Source organism: Desmodus rotundus, chromosome 7 (genome assembly GCF_022682495.2).
Source record: "Desmodus rotundus isolate HL8 chromosome 7, HLdesRot8A.1, whole genome shotgun sequence".
In the NCBI taxonomy this organism is placed as follows: Eukaryota; Metazoa; Chordata; class Mammalia; order Chiroptera; family Phyllostomidae; genus Desmodus; species Desmodus rotundus.
This window is the reverse complement of record NC_071393.1, coordinates 5,481,315-5,507,195: the sequence shown is the minus strand read 5'-3', so window position 1 is coordinate 5,507,195 and position 25,881 is coordinate 5,481,315. Positions and strand designations below refer to the sequence as shown.

Genomic DNA, 25,881 nt, shown 5'->3' with positions numbered 1-25,881 from the left:
ATAGAGAGCCCATCATGTTAAGTGAGAGCCAGGGTGTGTTTGAGCTTGCTAAGGTGGTAAGTAAAAAGAGGAGGAGAGAAAACTGAAAATAAATATTACCAACTTTATCATTTGGGCTTGGGTTAACCCTTATAGGAAAGGAAAATGGGAAGATTGTTTCCAAAGATATTTCAAAGGAGGATGGTGCTGAATAGACAGATGGCAGGGGACTAATTTAGAAAAATGGAAAAGTAAATCCCCATGTGTTGTCTGGTGACATAAGACATTTTAGAAGAGATGCCAAAAGAGAAAAATTCTATCAAGAGCAGCAGACTGATCTGGCATGGCAGTTCGCTGAACAATCTGAGATTTGTTCTTGATTGAGACAAGAGACCTTTGTTCGAAAGCGTTCCCTTATCACTTGGTGAGACTGTTATTAGTCCCCTCACCCTTATTACACAGACATGATTAGAGGCCTCCAAATGCTCCTTAAGACCTATAATAGGGATTTCTGATCCAGAAATTTACTGGTGTTTTAATTTATTTGTTTATCTAATAATTTAAGCAAAGTGATTAGAGCCTACATACACTTAACAATGTCCTGTCTTCTACTCCACACTGTATTCTTAACCTCATGTGAATAAATGAGCCATATGTTTAAACTACTCAAGTCATGCAAATGATCTAATTTCTATTATCAATAAATATTTTGTAGAATGTATGGTTAGATGAAATGATTACATAAATGAAATGTTCTTCCTTCTGCTTTCTCCTTCCTCCAGTTTTTGTCCAGATTTTGTCCAGATTTTACCAGTTCTTACAAATATGTTCAAATGCCAATCAGTATATATTATTTTTGTGTGAAGATAATTGAAGATTTTGGTATTCAAGGCCTGGCCAGATAGCTCAATTGATTAGAGAATCATCCCAATATGCCAACATCCCCGGTGAGGGCACTTAGAAGAATCAACCAATGAATGCATAAATAACTGAAACAACAAATTGATGTTTCTTCCTCTCTCTTTCTCTCTCTTCCTCCCTCCCTCTCCTTCTCTCTCACCCTCTCCTCCTCCTTCCCTCCCTCCCTTCCTCTCTCTCTCTAAAACCAATAAATAAAAACTAAAACCAAAGATTTTTGTTATTCAAGCTATTTTTCCTACTCTATCATAAGCTCCTGGCAGTGTGGGTCTGTATATAGTTGTCTTTAGATCTTGTACAACACAATACTTTATACAAAGTTGATACAAAAACATAAGTATATTACATGATTCATATAATTTATATAATTATATTTCTGGTGGGAATTTTTGGTATAGAATATTGAAGGTGTCAGTATAAGTAATAAATATGAGTTGGTAGTAACAGGGTTTTTTCTGGTATTACTAAAATTTGATTTTCTGGTATTACTAGAAACTGGGTGAATATGCAGTCTATCTTGCCCATCACAGGCTTCTGCCTCTAAAAAGGGGCAAGTTTTAAGCAGACCTCCCTTCCCCCTTTTTTCTCTCCCTTTTTTCTGTTCCATGTCTCTCTTGCAGCTCTATTTACCTTTTTGCTATGACTCATTCTTTCTACTTACTATTTCTGCCTCTTGCTCCTTCTTACAATTCCTAATACTTTTTAGAACTTTGTTTCCTTGTCACCTGCTCTTTCTATTTTTGTTCTTTCTGGTTGGCTTTCTCCTCCACTTATTGCCGCCTTCTCTCCTTGCCCTCAAGATACAAGACAGGAATGGGTAGGGAGGAGCACAGCTGGGGAAGGGGTGGAGCCACCTGTTCACCACTCGGGATTCAGAACCTGACCCTGAAGGATCCGGCTGCTTAAGCAGAGCTGGGGCTGAAGTTCCTATGGCCTTCCTACTGGAGGCTAGAATTCTGATGGACAATTTGGACTTGGTGAGATTAGAAGCTGTCCCTCTCTTCTTTTCTGCTCCCCTTTTCTTCCTCCCTGTCCTATATTTTTCACTCAGTGTCTCTATACTGTTTTCTTCTTACTATGTCTCTGTTGCTCAGAATTTTTTTTTCTTCTGTCTGTCTAGCTCTGTCACTCAGCGTTATTTAGTATTTGCTTGCCTCTCGTTAACCATTCTTTCCATTCATCGGTCCTGTCTCAAAAATCTAACTTTTCCTACCTCTATTTTATTCTTTCCTTTATTAATTTTCTCATCCAACTGTTGTTTTTTTTTTCATGGTTACTTTCTGTCCACCTCTCTGTTCTTTTTTTACCTTACTGTTTCCCAGAGATAAAGCAATAAAGGAGGGAACAAGAAGCCACCCTGCTTTTCCAGGGGTCTCTTCAGCCTTTCTGCTTAGTCTCAGATTTGTAGTGTGTTTGATTAGGCACTGAAGAACAGTCTGTGCTCTGTGCAGATTGTTAATAAACAGTGAAACTGGAGTAAGGTTGGATATTACAGTAAAAGGCTTGATGGATATGAGATTTATCAGGATGATAACTTAGTAAGTTATATAATGTCTAATCACTGGGATGTACACCTGAAACTAATATAATATGTTAAATATAATTAAAAATTAAAAAGGATTAAATAAATAAATGTAAGAGGCTTCATTTTATTCTTTTTTCCCCATTTTGTTTAGGTTTATTCTGCAATACAGTGGATACAGTTTGTTATGGCTACTCTGAGGTAAGTTTAATCAATCACATGTAATATGACTGTTTAAACTAGTATAAGTGAAACTGGAGAATTCTGAAGGTTTCTACATTTTTCCCCCTGTGGATTTGATTTTATTCTTTAGTTAGAAATGTTATTCTTTATCATATTGATATTTTATGATAGTTACAACAATAACAGCAACAAAAAATGTAGATGGAGAGCTAACAGGAAAATCAAAGAACAATATGATCAACAGGATTGACTTGCAAAATCAATTGTCTTGGTACCACATGCACTGAAAACTGGAATGATACAGAGAAGATGAGCATGGGCCTTGTACAAGAATAACATACAAATTCATGAAGCAGTCTATTTTCTTAAAGTTCAGTTATTTTACATCAATTATATGTCTGTAGAGCTATAAAAAATTAATAGCAAAAATGAAGGAACCCCAATTGTCCTGTTTTAATGCTCTTCTTTTATCTGTCAGTGTTATAGGTTCAAGTTCACTTATTGCGTATGCTGTCTTCCAGAATATACAGAAATCTCCAGAGGTGAGTAATCTCTTTTTATGTTGGATTTGAGTTTGTAGTGACTTAGCCTTTGATGTAATTAAGAGAGGTGTGACCTGTAATGATGGAATGATTCTGTACATTACTTATAAATTTGTCATGATACACTGAGATATTCTAGACAGTGTTGGTAGGTCTCCCTTATCTTCTAGGTAATTATTTTAACTATAACTTTTTATACTGAAATATTGACTACTAAATATGGATTTTAGGGGTATGTATTAATTATTAAGGTTAAGGAAACAGCGTTGTTTGGAGCCTCTGTTCGCTCTGAGCATGGTAGGGTCCTGCTTAGAGGTGAGTTTTCTGATGTTGATTTGTTGGTTGAATTGCTAGTGGGGCTAGGAAATAATTCAAAGACTTTACTATACAAAAGGTATTTGTTTTGATGTTCTGGCCTTCTAGGCTATTACAGTTTAGTGGTGAAAACAAAGCAAAAATACATCCTATGTGAGACTATTCATACCAAAAAGATCAAGTCAGCAACCTTCCTTTTATTGAGGTATAGTTGACAAATAAAAATTGTATATATTTAAGTTGTCAAAAAACCCAAAAACAGACCAAAAAAACCTTCCTGATTCAGAGAGGACTGGAAGAGTATGACTTTGAAGCTTAGAAAAGATGTTAAGATAAATGTAACAACTACTTCTCTAATGAGGTCAGATGGCACAAAATTAGGCAAAATGTAGTTTAGAACATATATGAGGGAACTTTTTTATGTGAAAGGTGTCATTGGATTTTATTGGGCTCATTTTAATAATAAAAATAGTTCTGTATGTGGAACACTTACTGTGTTCTGAGTATGCTCAGTGTTTTATATACTTTTTCTTTTTATTTAAGATTTTACTTATTTTAAAGGGACAGGAAGAGGGGGAGAAAGAGAGGGAGAGAAACATTGATGTGTGAGAGATACATCGGTTGCCTCTCACATGCCCCAGCTGGGGACCTGGCCCACAACCTAGGCATGTGTCCCAAGCCTAGAAGCAAACCGGTAACCTTCACTCTGCAGACTGGCGCTCAATCCACTGAGCTACACTGGCCACGGCTATATGCTTTATCTTTTTGGTCCTCATCACTCTCCTATAAGAAAGATGGTGATAGCCCATCTTTCACAGATGAGGAAATTGAGGCTCAAAGTCACAGGATTAACTTGTTCAAGTTATATAGTAAGTAGCAGAGCAGGGATTTTCAAAAGTCCAACTCTTAACTACGATCCCCTTTCAAATTAAGCATAATTTTTAGTATTTATTCCACATATACATGCTCAGTGTCTTAAATACATTTTTCATATAATCCTTAAAACAACTCTGTGAGGTAGATATTTTGAATCTGATATTATAGATGAAGAAATGGAATCCTAGTGAGGTTGAGGGACTTTCCTAGCCTTATAGCTAATCAGTGTTAGAGCTAGAATTTGAATGCAGACTTGTCTTGTTCAAAACCTCTCCCTCCATACACTTTTTAAACCAGAGAAATATGTTGCCTAATGAAAAGAGAATTGTGAATTTGAGACATAGAATGTGACTATATAATTAAAACTAGAAAGTAGAAATCTTCACACTGTATTGTTATTGCTTGCCAAAGTAATCTTAGGCTACATATCTTCTTTTAGTATAGATTTCCCTAATGTTTGTTTCCTTTGCTGAATTTTGAGTTCAGATGTGATTAAATTAGTAAAGTATGAGTTACTTAGTGGAGAGAGCTAAGGAGAGATTCTCATTCTCAGCACTGTTGACCTTTTGGGCTAGATGGTAATTTGCTGTGGGAAGCTGTCCTGTGCATTAGGGTGTTTGGCAAGCTTTACCCACTAGATAGATGCTGGTAGCAACAACACCCCCCGCCCCTGGCCCAGTTGTGACAAAAAAAAATATCTTCAAATACCACCAGATGTCTTCTGGGAGAGGCATCATTGCTCCTGGTTGCAAACCACCTCTCTAAGGTATCCTCTCGCATGACAGTGGGTTACTGCTTTATAAAAGTGTGGGGTCTAGTTCAACTCAGGATGTGATCTTTAATTTCTCTGGCTTCAGTTCTCACACTTTTCACATAACCAGAGCATAAAGGACCTTAGCAGTCACTAGTTCACTGGTTCCCACACATTCTGTTTTTTTTGGCCTAGGAAAAAATTCCAATTTTTCCAGGTTAAAAATGTCAGCCATACTTTGCTGTTTTCCTTTATTTCTTTATCAAAAAACGTTTTAACAGCAAAAACACATGGAACACATAATCTGAAAAAGACATAAATAGTCTATTAAAATTTTAAAAGTTATATTAAATTGGAAAATCCATGGGAAATCTTTGAGGGGACTTAGCTGAGTAGACAGTGACTCGGAGACAAACTGAAGAGAGAAGAAAGTGACCCAGGCCAGCCAATGTTTAAAAAACAAACAAACTCGGGGCATATATACTTCGCTGCATTGTGTGACTTCATTTCTTCATAAAGGTCACTTTTGCTGTTCTTTCTGTCACTTCAATAGAAATATTGGGAAGCAGACTTTTAGAAGAGTATTAGCATGAGTTGTTTTAGGTCTCGCACCTCACCAGGGTAGACCCAGACTCAGAACCTCCCTAGGGAGCGTCTTTCACACAGGCACTACCCCTACCCTACCCGCATTCTGCTTTTGCTTTACGTTAGACAAATGCAAATGTGTGTGGCTTTGTGTGTGTGTTTAGGAAGAGTTTTTACTTTCATATGTAGGACCATGTCTTATGCTTTTTCGTGTCTTCATTATTATCAAGCACTGTGTTGATTGTATTTTCCTGGAAGCATGGGCTGTATCATACATTTCTTTGTAATACCTTCAACATAGTATTTTATTAAACACAGATAGGAAGGCGAAATATTTCTTGATTTCAATAATAGGTACTTAGTTAATTTTTGTTGTTTAATTGATTGATTTTTATCTCTTATTACTAGAACTTACGGTTTTCCAACCATGAATGAAAATATATAAATCACTTTTCATCATCCTCTTCCCTGACAAAGACTTTAGGTATACTTCAATAGCCAACAGCTACCTACCATATTTTTCAGACTATAAGACACACTTTCCCCCCCAAATTTGGGAGGAAAATGGGGGTGTATCTTATAGCCCGAATGTAGCTTACCTGGCTCTCTGGGGAGGGGGATGGCAGTGGAGTGGGGTCACAGGAAGCAGGAGCAGGACCACCTTTTTTGCTTCAAAATTTTTTCTCTATTTTCCTCCTCTAAAACCTAGGTGTGTCTTATGGTCCGGTGTGTCTTACAGTCCGAAAAATACAGTATATAAGGCTGTTTCTTGACCATAATTAAGTTCTTGCTTACAAAAGCCACTTGGCTGCCTTTCAATTCCAGAGTTTATTTTGTATTGTTTAAATTCTTTCTTTAGATTTTATTTATTTACTTTTAGAGAGAGAGGAAGGGAGGGGGAAACAGAAGGAGAGAAATATCATGTGTGAGAGAAACATCAATCGGTTGCCTCTCACACGCCCCAAACTGGGGACCTGGCCCATAACTCAGGTATGTGCCCTGCCCAGGAAGGGAACCAGCGACCTTTCGGTTCGCAGGCTTGTGCTCGATCCACTGAGCCACACCAGCCAGGGCTGTTTTGTATTGTTTTAATTTTTTCCCCGTTAACAGTTGTAAATTTGTGGTAGGTTATAGGCCAGTTTAGTCTATGAATGTGCCATCTGGCTGTAATTTTAATAGGCTTACGCAGATCAGAGGCTATATGTGGTGAAAATAATACCATTTGATGTTTATTAAATACAGTTTAAAATGTTATTAATTCACTTGTTTTTGTTTGTATGAGTCAAGGTAACTTGACCATTTACTACTATTTGCAGGGTATTTGCACCTTAACTTTCCTCTCATTTGGAAGAAAGATATGAGGAAAATTTCCTTTTGTACAAGTGAGGAGATTAGTTTTTATATTAGGTAGCATCTGAGATAACTTAAAAAATCTTCAACTTACTTTTTCTTGTTAGATATATCAGACATGGATTAGAGTGCATAGAACGTGTATGTACTGTTTAAAGAACAATTATAAACAAATACTAGGGACAAGAAATTGAAATTACCTCTACCCCTATGCACACCTCTTTGTGTTCCTTTCCAATCACAGCTCTCCCCCTTACTTCTAGAGGTAACCACTATCCAGATTTTTTTATAATTATTTCTTTATTTTTATCTACAATTTTACCAGGAATATATGTATTGCTAAATAATTTAGTTTTTCTTGTTTTTGAACTTGACATAAAAGGAGTAATACTGTACATATATTTTTGTTTGTATTGATTTGCTTTTTTTCTCTATATTATTTGTGAGAGTTATGCATGTTGTTATGTGTATATATACACATATATATGGTTTGTTTTATTTTCATTGATGTTTAGCATTCTATATTATGAATATACCACAATTTATCAATCTGTGCTGCTGTAAACAATCTTGTACATGTCTTCTGGTGTACACATGCAAAAATCCCTCTCATGTATTTTCCTAATAACAGAATTGTTACAGGATGTGCATATCTTCTAGATCATGCCGAACTTTTCCATATCGTTGCGCCAGCAGTGTATGAAAGATTCCATTGCTTTATGTTCCCATTAATACTAACATTGTCAGACTTTTAAAATTTTTGCCATAGGTGTGTAATTTTTTCCTCATTGTGATTTTAATTTTCATTTCCTTGATTATTGATGAGGTCAGGTATATTTTCATGTGTTTATGGCTATTTGGATTTCGTTTTTCTTAAGTGCCTATTCAAATCTTTTGCCTATTTTTTTCTATTTTTCTTAGAGCAGGTTTTCTTACTGCTCTAAGTTTTTTTTTGTTTTGTTTTTAATATTATTTGGTTATTGGTCCTTTGTCAGTTGTATGTGTTGCACATATCTTTTTCCACTTTGTGCCTTGTCTTTTCACTTGTTTTTTTTAAGTGTATGTTATTGATTATGCTATTACAGTTATACCATTCATTTTTCTCCCCTTTATCCCCCTCTGCCTGGTACCCCCATTCCCTCTAGCATTCCTTTTCCTTAGTTCATGTCTGTGGGTTGTTCATATAAGTTCTTTGGCTTCCCCATTTCCTATACTATTCTTAACCTCCCCGTCTATTTTGTACCTACCAATTATGCTTCTTACTCCCTGTACCTTTTTCCCCATTCTCCTCCCCACCTACTCCCCTCTGATAACCCTCCATGTGATCTCCATTTCTGTGATTTGGTTCCTGTTCTAGTTGTTTGCTTAGTTTGTTTTGTTTTGTTTTTTTTAGGTCCAGTTGTTGATAGTTGTGAGTTTGTTGTTATTTTACTGTTCATAGTTTAGATATTCTTCTTTTTCTTAGATAAATCCCTTTAACATTTCATATAATAAGGGCTTGCTGATGATGAACTCCTTTAACTTGACCTTCTATGGGAAGCATTTTATCTGCCCATCCATTCTAAATGATAGCTTTGCTGGATAGAGTAATGTTGGATGTAGGTCCTTGCTTTTTATGACTTTGAATACTTCTTTCCAGCCCCTTCTTGCCTGTAAGGTTTCTTTTCAGAAGTTAGCTGATAGTCTTATGGGAACTCCTTTGTAGGTAACTCTCTTCTTTTCCCTTGGTGCTTTTAAAATTCTTGTTTTATTTTTAATCTGGGATAATTTAATTATAATGTGTCTTTGTGTGTTCCTCATTGGGTCCAACTTTTTTGGAACTCTGGGTTTCTGGCTTTGTATGTCTATTTCCTTTGTCACATTGGGGAAGTTTTCTTTCATTATTTTTCAAGTAAGTTTTCGATTTCTGGCTCTTCCTCTTCCACCTTGCTGTGAGTCCTCTCTGCCCCAGCTGCCTATCTCCACCCCTCCTACTGGTCTGGATGAATGTTTCTTTAACCACTTGGTTGTCGGACTGCCATATGGTTTGATTTTCTGTCAGTTCTGGTTGTTTTTGTTTTTAAATTGGTTGTTTCCTACTTTTGGTTGTGTGAGGAGGTGAAGCGTATCTACCTGCACCTTCATCTTGGCCAGAACTTCAGAATTTTTCACTTTTTTTATGGTATGTTTTGACACATGCATTTTTTTATTTTAATGTCAAAATTTTCAATTACTTTTCTTAGGGCTTTTTGTGTTTTGTTTAGGAAAACTTTCCACAACCAGAAGTCCAAGACAATTTTCAGACTTTAAAGTAGTTGGAACTGAGTTTTGAGTGTGAGATAAAAAAGTAAAGTTCCAGTTTTATTTTTATCCACATAGATACCCAGTTGTTACAACATTGTATTTTGAGAAGACTATCTTTATTCCATTGATCTAAGAAGCCATCTCTATCATACATAAAAAGTCTGTATATATGCTTGGGTTTGTTTGGGGCTGTCTATTGTGTTCCATGGGTCTGTTTGTTTATCCCTTTGCTTAGTACCACAGTATCTGCACTCTGGCTGATAATGTGTAGGAAAAGTTTTTCTCCTTTTTCTTCAAGAGAGTTATCTTGATATTTTGTATTTCTATATTAGATTTAGAGCCAGCTTCTTCAATGCCATAAGAAAATATGTTGTGATGTAATTGAGATTACATTTAACCAACATATCAATTCAGGGAAAACTGATATTTTCATAATATTGAGTCTTACAATCCATGAGCACTATATAGTTCTTTTTTATTTAATTTTTTTCTTAAATCCTCATTTGAGGATATATTTATTGATTTTAGAGAGAGGAAGGGAGAGAGAGAGAAACATTGATGTGAGAGAGAAACATCAGTTGGTTACCTCCCATACATGCCCTGACAGGGGATTGAACCCACAATCTCTTGGTGTATGGATGATGCTCCAACCACTTGGTCAGGGCATGGATTATTTCTTCACTGTAAATCTCCCTTTGGTGTTTCTCAATAAATATTTTATAATTTTCTCTATAGAAGGACCAAAACTATTTTTAGAAAAGTGGGAGTGAGGAGACCAAAAAGAGCAGGATACTAGGAAGTGAGAAAGACACACTTCACTGGTGTGGTCAGAAAATCAGAGTCAACAAATACAATTTATACTGTTATTTTCATTGATATGGAAACTTATAAGATGGATGAGTTCTAAGGATCTAAAGTGTGAATGGTGATTATAGTTGATAGCACGGTATTGTATAGTTGAAATTTGGTAAGAGAACAGAACTTAAATGTTCTCACCGTGATGGATGTGTTAATTAACTCAGGGGAAATTCTTCATAATATATCAAATCATTAAGTTGTACACTTTAATTATCTTACAATATTTATTTGTCAATTATACCTCAACAAAGAAAAAGAAAAATGTACATTAAAGATATTAAGGTTGAGAAAAAAAACTGTTTTCATTTTCTTTGGGTCTTCTGCAATATCCCTAAATACTCAATTGATTTCCTATTGTTAGAAGATGTTGGCTGTGAAACTAGAGCACTTCTAATTTTTCATTTGTGGTATATCTGCATTACAAAATTTCTCATCTGCTCATCCTTTCCTTTGACTCTGTGTCTGAGGAAGGAGTGTCTCTATGGGGAGGAAGCTCCAGTGCTAATCCATAAGTACTCGGATTCCAGGACAGTTAGGATAGTTGTGATTACACATTCCTTCCTACCTGCTGTATTCCTTTACATTCCCCACCAGTGGCAGAGGTCCCAGAAAAATGCCCAGTTTTCTCCTAGAAAGGCAAAACGTAAAAATAATTCATTGTTATTATCGTTTATGAAATGAGGCTTTTGTTGCTTTGACAGATAAGGCCACTCTTTTATCTGAGCTTCTCTGACCTCCTCCTCGGGTTATGCTGGCTCATTGAAGCACTTCTCTATGGAACTTCAGCGGCCGATAAGGACATTGTCTGCTATAACCTGCAAGCAGTGGGACAGGTGAGTGTTACTACTAGACTGTGGCTGTACCTTGCAATAAAGGCATATTCAGGTAAATAAAAAGCAAAAATAATATACCCTGGGAAATAGGACCCTTTTATTTATTGTTACACTTTGAAATGATAGCTTTTATTGTTATTTCATATTTTAAAAATTACTTTTTTATTATAGAAATTTGAAAAATTTAGAAAAGCAAAGTGATAATTAAAACCACTCAGATATACTTACTTTAATATTTTATGTATATTGTATATCTTTTCAGCTTTTTCCCTGTGAGTATATGCATTTTAAAACAAATAAAATAGTACATTAATACTTTTGTAATCTGCTTTTATTATTCAACAGATTGTAATTAAATATTCTATAACATCTTTTGAGATTGCTGCATGGTTTTGTATTATAAACATTGGCTTTTGGAAATACTACAGATGATCAGATATGGGTTATATATCATTCATGGATTTTATCAGTGGATTAGCCTACACAGTGCCATCAGTATAAAGATTTGCAAATATGTTCTCTTTTCTCTCACAGGTTGCCTTTTCACTCTGTTGATTATAAGTCTTTGGGTGCACAGAAATGCTTAATTTTGATGTAGTCCAATTTATATATATATATATGTATATTTTGATGTTGTATTCAGAAATCACTGCCAAGTCCAATGTCATGCAGCTTTTCCCCACTTTGTTTTCTTCTAGGAATGTTACAGTTTTATCTCTTAGGTTTAGGTTTTTGATCCATTTTGAATTAATTTTTATATGGTGTAAGGTAAGGGTCCAACTTTGTTCATGTACCTGTGGATATTTAGTTTTCCCAGTACCATTTGTTGAAAAGACTGTCATTTCCCCATTGAATGGTCTTGTCACTATTGTTTAAAATCGTGTGACTATAGCCCTGGCTGGTGTGGCTCAGATGGTTGGAGTCTCCTGTAACTGAAAGATTGTGGGTTTGATTCCTGATCAGGGCACATGCCTAGGTTGCAGGTTCAAACCCCGGTCTGGGTGCATATGCGAGGCAACCAATTGATGCTTCTCTCTCCCATTGAAGTTTCTGTCTCTTTTCCTCTCTCCCTAAAAAAGCAATGAAGAAAAAAATATCTTTAGGTGAGAATTAAAAAAAAATTAAAATCATTTGACTGTATGGAACAGTTTATTTCTGGGCTTTGTGTTCTAACCCATTAGGTGTATATGTCTGTCCATAGTTTACATTAAGATTCAGTCTTTCTTTTGTATTGTGGATTTTGACAAATGCATAATGTCATATACCATCCAGAATAGTTTTACTGTCCTAAAGATTTATCTTCACCTACTTTTCCTTCTTCCCGCCCTCTCCCTCTGGTAACCACTGATCTTTTTACTATTTCTTTCTTATTTTTTAAAAGTCTTTTTTTTACTATGCCATTACAGCTTTCCCAATTTCCCCTCCTTTATTCCCCCTCCACCCTGTACCCCCAACCCTCCACCTTAGTTCATGTCCATGGGTTGTACATAGAAGTTCTTTGAGTTCTCTGTTTCTTATACCATTTTTTACCTCTCCCCATCTATTTAATGCCTACTAATTATGCTGCTTCTTCCCTGTACCTTTTCCCCCCTATTCCTCCCCTCCTCCTCCCCACTGAAAACCCTCCACGTGATGTCCATTTCTCTGATTCTGTTCCTGTTCTAGCTGTTTGCTTAGTTTTTGTTTTCATTGTTTTTCTTTCTTTTTTTAGGTTCATTTGTTAATAGTTGTGAGTTTGTTGTCATTTTATTGTTCATATTTCTGATCTTCCTTTTCTTAGATAAGTCCTCTTAACATTTCTTGTAATAATGGCTTTGTGATGATGAACTCCTTTAACTTGACCTTACCTGGGAAGCACTTTATCTGCCCTTCCATTCTAAATGAAAGCTTTTCTGGATGGAGTAATCTTGGAGGTAGGTCCTTGCCTTTCATGACTTCAAATACTTCTTTCCATCCCCTTCTTGCCTGCAAGGTTTGTTTTTGAGAAATCAGCTAACAGTCTAATGGGAACTCCTTTGTAGGTAACTGTCCCCTTTTCTCTTGCTGCTTTTAAGATTCTCTCCTTATCTTTAATCTTGGGTAGCTTAATGATGATGTGCCTTGGTGTGTTCCTCTTTGAGTCTTAACTTCTTTGGGACTCTCTGAGCTTCCTGGACTTCCTGGAAGTCTATTTCCTTTGCCAGATTGGGGAAGTTTTCCTTCATCATTTGTTCAAATAAGTTTTCAATTTCTTGCTCTTGTTCTTCTCCTTCTGGCACCCCTATAATTCGGATGTTGGAACGTTTCAGGTTGTCCCAGAGGTTCGTAAATCTCTCTTCACTTTTTGGAATTCTTGTTTCTTCATTCTGTTCCAGTTGGATGTTTATTTTTTTTTCCCTTTTGTTCCAAATCATTGCTTTGAGTCCTGGTTTCCTTCCTGTCACTGTTAGTTCCCTGAATGTTTTGCTTTATTTCATTTTGGGTACCTTTCATTTGTTTTTTTTCATTTTGTGACCAAGCTTAATCAATTCTGTGAGCATTTAGATTACTAGGGCTTTAGATTCTCCATCAGGTAGGTTGGCTATCTCCTCATCTCTTAGCTCTCTTTCTGAAGTTTTGCTCTGTTCTTTCATTGGGCCATATTTCTTTGTCTCGGCACACCGGTCTGGTTGTTCTGGTTGACTTTTTCTTTAATTCCTTGGTTGTCACAGTTCCATGCAGTTTAATTTTCTGGCACTTCTGGTTGTTTATTTATTTTAGATTGGTTGTTATCCTCCTTTTGGTTGTGCGAGGAAGCTCAGGGTTTCTACGTATGCTTCATTCTTGGCCAGAACCCCACTACTATTTCTATAGTTTTACCTTTTCTAGAATATTATGTATTAGAATCATGCAGTAGTTGTTTCAGATTCGCTTCTTTTACTTAATAATATATATTTAACATCCCTCCACTTTTTTTGAAGCATGATTACTCATTTCTTTTTATTCATTTTATGGACATACCAGTTTTTTTAAAAAAATGCATTCACTGATTGAAGGACATCTTGCTTTGTTGCCTCCACGTTTCTGGAGTTACAGATATAGCTGCTATAAATATCTGTATGAAATTTTGTGTGCATATAAGTTTTCAAGTCATTTGGGAAAATAACTAGCAGCATGATTGATGGATTATATGGTAAACCTCTGTTTAGCTTTGTTAAAAAACTGCCAAACTGTCTTTCAAAGTATCTACCATCATGTTCCTTATAATGATGTTTTGAGCATCAATGGCTGCATATACAACAGAGAGATGCATGTGGAGCTGGAAAATTCCTATTGCTTAGTGACATCATAGTCCGTGACTTCAAACGATTTTCCAAGAATGAGGAGGTTACAGAAATCAACAAGGCTATGGTTGAGATGGCAAACAACTTGAACCTGTGTGTGGATGAGGATGACATTGAGGACCTCCTGGAGGTGGTTCCTGAGGAGTTGAATAATGAGCAGTTGTTGGAACTGGAACAGGAGCTCATAGCTGAAGGAGAGTCAAGAGAAAAGTAAACTGCAGGAGAAAGAAAAGAAGAACCCCCAGAAAATGTGCAGCAATGGGGTTAGCAGAAACTTTTGCAGACCTCAACAAGCTGCTGAAAAAGTTTGAAAACATAGACCCCAATAATGAAAGGTTTTCATTAATAGAGAGGAATGTTTACAAGCCGATCTGTAATGAAAAAAGAAACAAACCAAGCAAACCATCATTCATACACACACACACACACACACACATGAAAATAGTGACAACTCTTCAAGAAAAGCCTCAGGCAGGTCCTTCAGGATGTGTTCCAGAAGAAGACGTTCTTGTCCTAGGAGATGACGGCTCCATGAATGTTATCGCCCCTGACAACCATCCAGTGGGACAGGATGTGGATGTGGAAGACAGTGGGATTGATGATGTTGACCCTGTGTGGGCCTGGGGTAATGTGTATATTTGAGTCTATTTTTTGTGTATGTTTTAATTTTCAACTAAAAAAGTTTAAAACATTAAAAAACTAAAAATTAAAAATAGAAAAAAGTTTAATGAGAATGTAAAGAAAGAAAATGTGTTTGTACAACTGTACGACGTATTTGTGTTTTAAGCTGTTACTACAAAAGAGTCCAAAAGTTAAGAAAAATTTTAAAGTTTATAAAGTAAAATGTTATAGTAAGCTGAGGTTAGTTTATTATTGAAAAATATTTTTTTATAAATTTAATATAGCTGTGCCTTCAAGTTCAGTAATCTTCTGCAACGTCTAATATGTATGTGTATATTTAAATACCACCCATTGTAGTTTTATCTTTAGCAATTCAATTTAGGTCTTTAAAAAATATCTTCAAAGTCTCAACTTGTTAAAATTATGAACTTCAGTTGTAACTATTTTATAGTCTCTTACTGCTAAATCCTAATACCTGTTTTAGTTCTGGGTAGGTTTAATTTATTGATTATTTTTTCTTAGTGTGGGACATTAGATACATTAAATAGGGAGTGTTCCTCCCTATTTGTATCTAATTTTTATTGCATGCCAGACATTGTGAATTTTATCCTTTTGGGTACTAGATATACATGTATTCCTATAACCATTCTTGAATTTTATTCTTGGATGAAGTTAAATTACTTGGAAATAGTTTTAGTTTTTTGGGTCTTGTTTATATGATGTTTTAGGTAGGTCTACAGCAATGCCCAGTCTCAGGCTAATCATTTCTCACTACTGAGGCAAGGCCTTCCTGAGTACCATACTCTATACCCTGCTGAATTACCAGCTTTTCAAATCGGTGATGGAAAGAGGCACTATGCTCGGCCCAGTGTGAGTGCTAGATATGTTTTCTCGAATCCTTTTAGATAATTCTTCCCTCAGCTTTGGGTAGGTCTCTTATACAAGTACACCAACCAGTACTTGGCTGAATACTGTAGGAGGACCCTCTGTAAGTCTCTAGGGTTCTCTGAGCAGCTCTTTCCCCTCTGGCATTTTGTTTTGTGAACTGTAGATGTCTTGGTCTTCCTGGATTTTCAGTTGTGTCTCCTCCATTCAGAGTATCCCAGGCCCTGCCTCAGTTTCCCCTTCCTGTACTGCATCATGGAAACTCTAGGAAGTAAGCTGAAGTAGTCACATGTCTTATCTTACATTTCTCATGTTTCACAGATCACTCTCCTTTGTTGTCTGATGTCTAGTGTCTTAAAAACCATTGTTTCAGATGTTTTGCCTGTTCACTTCTGTTTACCAAATCTGATTCTTTTTACTCAATCTTGGCCGGAAGTGGAAGTCCTAGTTTATTCGCATAAAGTTGTAAAGTGTATATTTTTTAGCTACTTATGTGACGAGCATTAGGCCATGCATCTTTGTGTCATTATTGTGATAGTAAGTGTTTTTATCATAGCTCTTTGGTACAAATTTCATAATTAAAGCTCAGGCACTGAAAATATGCTAAAGAAAACTTAAGCCTTTGGATATTCAGGGTTAATTTGGAGGTGTCAGGAGAATATATTGTTTAAGTAGTCCTTAATAAATATCTAAATTTTTCTTTAGAATAGAAAATAAATATCTAGATGCTTCCAGGTTAAGGTAAAAGTTTCAGTACTCCCCATTGTCTTTCCTCCTGTTAAATTATGCCTGCATGAAGGAAAAACATGCTATTTAACTTGGATCTTTTCTTTAAATTGAGAACCACAGTTCAGATGTAATAGTTCAACTGGTCCATTTATTTGACTTTAAGAAAGTAATAATAGTAGAGAATGAAGTACACCTAGTGTTAGGAGACCTGGATTCTTAGTTTTTCTGTTAATTTTTTGAGGAATTAATTTGATCTTTATCCCTTTTTTCCCAGTAAAGTGAAAATCACTACTGCTGCTCTATTCTACTTCATAGTTTTTTTTGAAATATTAAATAGGATGTTTTTTCACATGTTTTATAAAATTAAAGTTTATATATGAATGTATGATGTTTTTATAGATTTCTCTGTTTGAGCAAGGGAGGCAAGATCATTAAACTAAGTACTCTATCAAGAGTGGTTGCTTCTTCCCAGTCTCAAAAGTAAATTCAGTTTTAATTACACAGTTTGGAAAGGTTTCCAATACTTGTTTTGGATAGTTTCCTATAGAGCAGGAGTGTCAAATTCATTTTTACTGAGGACCACATCAGCCTCACAGTTGCTTTCAAAGGGCTGAAATAATTTGAGGACTATATAAATGTAACAGCTCCTTAAGGACTGTAACACTGTTAAGGAGTTGAAATTACACTGGGCCCTTTGAAGACAACCGCGAGGCTGATAGGGCCCCCGGTGAAAATGAGTTTGACACCCCTGCTGTGGAGAGAATGTTTCATAAGACAGAAACTTTAGTCTGACAAGACAGGTTAACTATGCTGGTCTGGCAAGGTATCAGTGCCTCCTTCTCCCAAAATTGGTTTGAAAATGGCCAGGATGTTCGAGTTGTTTTGCCTAGATATAAGAAACCCAGAGTCATTCAGGGAGGAGAATTGCTTCAGTACAGCCACAGCACCTTTCTGCCACTTCACTGAGCTGGAACAGAAGAAATAAATCATTTACCAAAAGCTTACAGGCCCAAGATAAGCTATGAGGAGAAAAAGTATGCTCCAAGTACCCAAGCCATTGGAAGAGAAACAGCAGTACCCTGAACAAGAGATTATGAGATTTTGTTCAATACCAAAACCAGAGCTATATTTTATGTAGTTCAGAGCCTCTTAAGAATTAAGATACTAAATACCCAGCAAGACCCTCTTGTCTCTGAATTATTTTTTTTAAATGAATGGTGGCAAAGCCTGAAACTTTCTTTTTTTAAAAAATTATTATTGAAGCATATTTTAATTTTGAATAACTAGACAGTAAAATACAAACTTTTACAACTTTTTAGACTTATTTAGATATTCTTTTTTTAAAATTTTTATTGTTATTCAATTACAGTTGTATGCCTTATCTCCCCATCCCTCCACCCCACCCCAGCTGAACCCACCTCCTTCCCCCACCTCCACCCTCCCCCTTGATTTTGTCCATGTGTCCTTCACAGTAGTTCCTGTAATCCCCTCTTCCCACTGTCCCCACCCCACTCCCCCCTGGCTATTGTCAGATTGCTCTTAACTTCAATGTCTCTAAAGCCTGAAACTTTCTTAGTCTGGCTTAAAATATAGTTTACCACTAGCCATAGGTAAATAGACAGAACCATTTTCTTATATAGCCTGTATTGATCTTCTGATAATTCATTACTACTGACATATTTAACTTGACAGCACACCCAGGCATCAGTTTTATAGAATCCAAGTTTCCTAGAGTTAGTTTTTAAATCCCTGAAGAGATCACCTTAAGTCTGGTACCATAGCTACATTTCTCCTTAGGAAAGTTAGGGTGACAATATTTTAAATAAATCTGTAGGGCCTAATGTTCACATTAACCCTAATTTATTTAGTAAGAATTATTTAAGAATACATCCCATTTTCTCCCACTTTAGAGCTAGGAATTAGATGTTAAAATTATTCTGTTATCCCATTAAAAAGCTAAAGGAAAACTGTTTCTCTACTCATAACACTTCTGACACTAAATGTGCCATACCAACCAGTTACCCAACTCTGCAGACACCAACCTGGTACCCTACAATTCCATTCTGACACCAACAGCCAGAGAGTTAGCACAGATCCCACAGGTTAAGAGCTCAGTCCCATAAGACTGCCCTCTATTTCAGATGCCACTTGAAAGTAGTGGCTCCCCAGATTACCCACACTTCTGTCCAACTTGGCAACAAATTGAGGGTTCCTATGACTCCCTCTTCAGGTTTGATAATTTGCTATAATGGCTCACAGAACCTAGGAAAATACTTACTTATATTTACCAGTTTATTAGAAAGGATATAATTAAGGATATAGATGAACAGCCAGATGAAGAGATACATAGGGCAAGGTCCAAAAGACCAAAAGGTCCTAAGCGCAGGAGCTTCTCTGTCCCCATGGAGTTTGAGTGTGCCATCCTGTAGGCATGTAGATGTGTTCACAAACCCAGAAGCTCTCGGAATCCCATAGTTTAGAGATATTGATGAAGGCTGCATCATGTAGACATAATTAATTATTAATTATCCCTCTGGGGATAGGGCTGGAAGTTTCAAGCCTCTAATCAAGGCTTGATCTTTCTGGTGACTAGCCCCCATCCTGAAGCTATCCAGAAGCCCACGAAAAATTACGTCACTAGAACAAAAAGCACTCCTATCACCCAGGAAACTCCAAGGGGTTTGGGAGATCTGTGTAAGGTTCTCCTAACACTCCCATCACTTAGAAAATTCCAAGGGTTTAAGGAGCTCTGTGTCAGGAACCAGGGGCAGAGACCAAGTATACTTCTCATGTCACAAAAACAAACCCCAATTTGACTCTCTTTCTCTCTCTCTGTGTTATTGGAGTATCCAGGTACCTAGTTTAATACTCTTTAGATATCTGCAGACTAACACAGAAACACATACTTTCCTTAAAAAATGGAACATTTTCATTTAATATTAAAATTTTTGATATGCATAAATTATAAAACTAATACATGTTCTCAAAAATTTAAAAAGCAAAGAGGGGCATACAAGTGAAAAGTAAAAGTTTGCCTCCGTTTTTTGCCTCTGACTTTCATCATTTGATTGGTTCAGATTAAATGTCTCCACTTTTCAAAACTCTCCTCTAGCTGGTTCTTAAAAAAAGTTGGGAGTGGGAGAAGGCAGGGCATTCCTTGCTTGTACAAGCTGATGAAGAGGTCTTAGCTTTTCCGAGAGTCCTAATAAGGAAAGAAACCAGTCACCTGATCTAAACAAACAAGATATCCAGGTTTCTGATTCTCCAATTCCAGTTCCATTCTTTGAGCAGGAAGACCCTTTTTGAAAAAATCTTTTTGATAACTAGTGTCAAGATTGTTAGAACACAGTTAGCAGTTATTAATCATTTCCACTGAAGCAGAATGAAAGAAAATGGACATAAGCAGTGGAAGGAAAGAGTTTAGTTCGGGTAGGAGCCTTGAGGCCTGCTATGACAGGAATAAATCATCAGGATCACTTCGGTGTTTCCCTATCAAATGTGTCTATAATATTCATCCGCGTGAAATGGACTTGCTATTTTTACGTGAAGGCCAAGTGGTCACTAGATGCCGTGGTTCAATGCTTACTAGACTTTAGGATTTTACAAATGAGTAAAACATTTTTTAAAAAGTGGGAGTGTCCTAGTGTTGCTAATTTTATGCTCTTCTAAATTAAGAACACTTAAAAAAAAACTACCACTGAATTCATGAAAGCAATAACAATTGATGCTAAAAAAACTAGAAAAAAATGTAATCTCAGAATACAGAATGGTTTCTTTAAACTAGTAGACTTAACTATATGAAAAACTTACTACATTGCCTATATTTTTCTTAGTATTTCTTAGACTAGTGACTGTTTCTTCAGGGAGCAGCACTAACTTCTTTTGGTGCACAGGATGACGCTCCAACCAACTGAGCCACCTGGCCAGGGCCCGCACTAATTCCTTAACCAACATTTGGAAATTATTCCACTAACTGGCATTTCAAAGTCCTTTTCAGGTTTAGAATGCTAAAGCTTCTGGACACACGAATATATATTTTTTCTTTTGAGCTTTTCCTCCTCTACTGGGATGAGTGTGAGACACAAATTAGAACCAGGCTTATTTGCTGATCATGTTATAACTTCATTATGTGCCTGCAGTTACTGAGTTCCTATGTGACTTAGATGGAAAGAGTTATAGGCAGCCCAGAGCTGGTTGGAGTTGGAGGCAGGGTGTGGAGAACTGGATCAGTGCAGCTGGGCCACCCTCGTGCCGCTTCACTGAAGTGAAACAGAAGAAATCAATTATTTACCAAGAGCTAGTCTTTTGTTCTGGAACCTACCTGAGAAGCAAAGTGATTTTGAGAACCAAGCCATCAGAAATAATTTCAGTACTTGATTCATAAGTTGAGATGTGAGATTTTACAAGTGTTATTTTTTGTGAACTCAGCCAACCAATAAACTTATGTTACAGTGACAGAACAGTATTTGAGTCAGAAGGCTTTGTCTAGACTATAGCACCTGGCTCTGAAAAATGGAATCTGATCCATGGTCTAAGATGCCAAGATTTTTAGTTCTATTACTTGGCAACTAGCTCTGTACTGAAAGAATTGATTTGGTTGTATATGACTGTCCCCACATCAATCTTGGGATCAGTCTACGTCCATACCACCCTGAACGCGCCCAATCTCGTCCAATCTTGGGATCAGAAATAAATCCAATGCTTTCCCCAAAAGGGTCCAGGAGTATTGTTGTGCTAATGTTTCTCTTTATCAGTGATAACTGCTGTGGAGAAAAAAGAAAAGGAAAAATGACAGTACCAGACACTGTCTCAGTCGGCCTCTCTGTTTCCTCTTGGCTGTCCTAGTGTTTACTTTGACACAGGTTGAAGTGTCAGCAGTCATCTTTTCTTAGTGAATGAACCCAGTTTCATTTCATAGTCAGGTACTTTAGAAACACCAGTTTGGACTGGATATGACATCAGATGTATGGCTTGGAGTTAAAGCATATGAGCTTAATGAGCATAATAGGGTTTAGAGTCAAATATACCAGGGTTCAAACCCAAGCTCTGGCGTCTATTAGCTGTGTGATTTTTTTGAACAAGTTAACTTCTCTAAGTCTTAGTCTCCCCATGTAAATAGAAACAATGATAGGATTTTTTTTGGTTGTTGTAAAGATTAAATTAGAGAGAGAACCAAGATGGCGGCGTAGGTAGACACACTGCGCCTCCTCGCACAACCAGAACTGACAGAGAATCGAACAGCAAGGGGGACCAACACCAAGGAAACAGAAAATAATCATTCATCCAGACTGGTAGGAGGGGCGGAGACGGCACTGGGGTGGAGAGGACTCGCATGGCTGTGGCGGGACTGAGACTGGCGGAGTGTGGGACAAATGGCGCAGGCAGTCCGAGCACTAGCAGACCCTGCGGTCCCACATTTGCACAGATAAACCCAGAGGGCCGGACCCAGAGTGGCAGAGAGTGGGGCAGGCAGAGTGGCGGATAGCACCCTGTGGCACATTCGCCCACAGATAAACCGGACGAACGGCGGGCAGCGAAGCAGACCGCTGCGCAACCCAGGGCTCCAGCTCGGGGAAAATAAAGCCTCAAACCTCTGATTGAAAGCGCCCCTGGGGGTTGGGGCGGCAGGAGAGACTCCCAGCCTCACAGGAGAGGTTGTTGGAGAGACCCACAGGGGCCTAGAGTGTGCACAGGCCCACTTACTCGGGAACCAGCACCAGAGGGGCCCAGTTTGATTGTGGGTAGCGGAGTGAAAGACTGAAATCCGGAGGACAGTGAAGCGGGCGCCATTGCTCCCTCTCGGCCCCGCCCCCACGTACAGCATCACAGCGCAGCGACCAGCATTACCCCGCCCCGGTGAACACCTAAGGCTCCGCCCCTTAAAGTAACAGACGCGCCAAGACAAACAAACAAAAAAAATGGCCCAAATGACAGAACACTTCAAAGCTCCAGAAAAAATACAACTAAGCGACGAAGAGATAGCCAACCTATCGGATGCACAGTTCAAAGCACTGGTTATCAATATGCTCACAGACTTGGTTGAATCTATTCGAAAAACAGATGAAAAAATGAAGCCTATGCTAAGAGAAACAAAGGAAAATGTACAGGGAACCAATAGTGATGAGAAGGAAACTGGGACTCAAATCAATGGTATGGACCAGAAGGAAGAAACAAACATCCAACCAGAAAAGAATGAAGAAACAAGAACTTGGAAAAATGAGGAGAGGCTTAGGAACCTCCAGGACACCTTGAAACGCTCCAACATCCGAATTATAGGGGTGCCAGAAGGAGAAGAGGAAGAACAAAAAATTGAAAACTTATTTGAACAAATAATGGAGAACTTCCCTAATCTGGCAAAGGAAATAGACTTACGGGAAGTCCAGGAAGCTCAGAGAGTCCCAAAGAAGCTGGACCCAAGGAGGAACACAACAAGACACATCATAATTACATTACCCAAGATTAAACGCAAGGACCTACGTTCAAGATTACTGTATCCAGCAAAGCTATCATTTAGAATGGAAGGGAGGATAAAGTGCTTCTCAGATAAGGTCAAGTTGAAGAGGCTCATCATCACCAAGCCCTTATTATATGAAATGTTAAAGGGAGTTACCTAAGAAAAAGATCAAAAATAGGAACAGTAAAAATGACAGCAAACTCACAGTTATTAACGACCACACATAAAACAAAAACGAGAGCAAACTAGGCAAACAACTAGAACATGAGGGTTGTCAATAAGGGAGTGGGAGGGGGAGAGGGAGGTAAAGGTACAGAGAATAAGTAGCATAGATGATAGGTGGAAAATAGACAGGGGGAGGGTAAAAATAGTGTAGGAAATGTAGAAGCCAAAGAACTTATAAGTATGACCCATGGACATGAACTATGGGGGGGGAATGTGGGAGGGAGGGGGGTGGGCAGGATGGAGTGGAGTGGGGGGGGAAATGGGACAACTGTAATAGCATAATCAATAAATATATTAAAAAAAAAAAGATTAAATTAGATAACAGATGCAAAATGCTTGCCCTTAATGTAAATTATTGTTATCGTGATTATTTTTGAAGGTAAAATAGGATTCTCTGCCTATTTCCTGAAGAACAGATTTACCTACAGACCTTTCATTACCTCCACATACTTACTGATCCATTACTTCCTGAATATACACAGCAATAGAAAGTAGGGTCTATTAAAAATAATCTCTCACCTAGAATTGGATTTCACTATCTTTTCTTGTTAATGTATTCTCACTGCCTCTCTGACCTCTTCAACTTAGCCTGCCTAATTCCAAGGTCTAAATCTTACAGTGGTTGGGGGTTCATATAACATATTATTATTGTGATTTTAGGGTCTTCTAAATGTTTTAAATATAGTATGAATTCAAAGAAGCTTTTACTAATTGATAGCGGGTTTCCCTGAATTTAATCCCATGCTTAGAGGCACTAGGCCTTTATATTTGGGGTAGATTTCTGATTCTAGCACCCTTGGGCTAGCTTTTACTCTTTTAGCCATGATATACTAACCAACATCTGATTATTGCCATGGCACCATGTGAGATCTGTGACAGAACAGATTTGTATCATGACCAATCCCCTTTGTTAGGAGTAAGTACTTTTAACAGCAACAACAACAACAAAATTTTTGTACCCTGGGTCCATGTAATAGGAATAGCTTTACCTATCACTCTGAGTATTTTGGGACATTTAGAATCTACTTTAGAGTGAAGCTCTCTTATATTATTTTTTTGTTGCTCAGAAAGTAGGTTCTGTTGACATAGAGGGAAGAATTTGTTTAAAAAAACTCACCTGAGAGTATTTTTGTACTTGATTGTACTCGATCTCTATTTTCTATGATAAGCTTCAGCTGCCATCTTTTGAAGACAATTTTTAAAAATATATTTTATTGATTATACTATTACAGTTGTCCCATTTTTCCTCCCCTTTATGTCCTTCAGCCCTGTACCCCCTCCCACCAGCATTCCCCCCCTTAGTTCATGCCCATGGGTCATATATGTAAGTTCTTTGTTTTCTCCATTTCCCATACTATTCTCAACATCCTCCTGTCCGTTTTGTACCTACCATTTATGTTTCTTATTCCCTGTATCTTTTCTCCCATTCTCCCCCCCTCTCCTCACTGATAACCCTCCATGTGATCTCTATTTCTGTGAATCTGTTCCTGTTCTAGTTGTTTGCTTAGTTCATTTTTGTTATTTTAGGTTTGGTTGTTGATAGTTGTGAGTTTATTGTCGTTTCACTGTTCTTATTTTTGATCTTCTTCTTTTTCTCAGATAAGTCCCTTTAACATTTCATATAATAATGGATTTGTGATGATGAACTCCTTTAACTTGACCTTATCTGGAAGGCACTTTATCTGTCCTTCCATTCTAAATGATAGCTTTGCTGGAGAGAGTAATCTTGGATGTAGGTCCTTACCTTTCATGACTTTGAATACTTCTCTCCATCTGCTTCTTACCTTTAAGGCTTCATTTAAGAAATCAGCTGATAGTCTGATGGTAACTCCTTTGTAGGTAACTGTATCCTTTTCTCTTGCTGCTTTTAAGACTCTCTCCTTATCTTTAATCTTGGGTAATGTAATTATGATATGCCTTGGTGTGTGCTTCCTTGGGTCCAACTTCTTTGGGACTCTCTGAGTTTCCTGGACTTCCTGGAAGTCTATTTCCTTTGCCAGATTGGAGAAGTTCTCCTTCATTATGTTTTCAGATAAGTTTTCAGTGTCTTGCTCTTCCTCTTCTCCTTCTGGTACTTCTATGACTCGGATGTTGGAACATTTAAAGTTGTCCTGGAGATTCCTAGGCCTCTCCTCATTTTTTGGAATCCTTGTTTCTTCATTCTGTTCTGGTTGAATGTTTATTTCTTCCTTCTGATCCAAACCATTGATTTGAGTCCTGGTTTCCTTCCCATCACTGTTGGTTCCCTGTACATTTTCCTTTATTTCACTTTGCACAGCCTTCACTTTTCCCTCTATCTTGTGACCATACTCAGCCAATTCTGTGAGCATCCTGATTACCAGTGTTTAGAACTCTGCATCTGATAGGTTGGCTGTCTCTTCGTTGCTTAGTTGTATTTTTTTCCGGAGCTTTGATCTGCTCTTCCATTTTGGTCATATTTTTTTTTTTATCTTGGCATGCCTGTTACATAGTAAAGGGCAGAGCCTTAGGTATTCGCCAAATCAGGGGCAACCCACATCACTGCATTGTGGCCCTGTCTGGGGTCCCCAGGGAGGGGTCCGAGAGGACACAATGCTGCTTGCTCAACTCTCGGTGGCTTTCCAACAAGCAAAGCCACTTCCTTCACTACCAACAAGCAAATTGAGTCCTTCTGGTGCTGATTCCTGGGTG

General features: G+C 37.5%; 1 protein-coding gene and 1 non-coding gene across 11 annotated transcripts in view; both read left to right on the top strand.

The window, feature by feature from the left end:
• Nucleotides 1–1,725: 1,725 nt before the first annotated feature.
• TMEM116 (transmembrane protein 116) overlaps nt 1,726–25,881 on the top strand; it is a 116,633-nt gene continuing 92,477 nt past the window's right edge. For 9 of the 10 annotated variants that reach the window (XM_071221872.1, XM_071221873.1, XM_071221875.1 and 6 more), the window contains exons 1-4: nt 1,726–1,874; nt 2,574–2,620; nt 3,081–3,144; nt 10,864–10,995. In XM_071221872.1, coding sequence (XP_071077973.1) covers nt 1,827–1,874; nt 2,574–2,620; nt 3,081–3,144; nt 10,864–10,995 — 291 coding nt within the window. In that variant the 5' untranslated portion in view covers nt 1,726–1,826. The remainder of the gene's footprint in view (nt 1,875–2,573; nt 2,621–3,080; nt 3,145–10,863; nt 10,996–25,881) is intronic. The other variant, XM_024567192.2, reaches the window with a different exon arrangement.
• On the top strand, nt 2,865–2,969 carry LOC112310935 (U6 spliceosomal RNA). Its single transcript, XR_002975437.1, has one exon. It is a non-coding gene; the product is annotated as a U6 spliceosomal RNA (small nuclear RNA).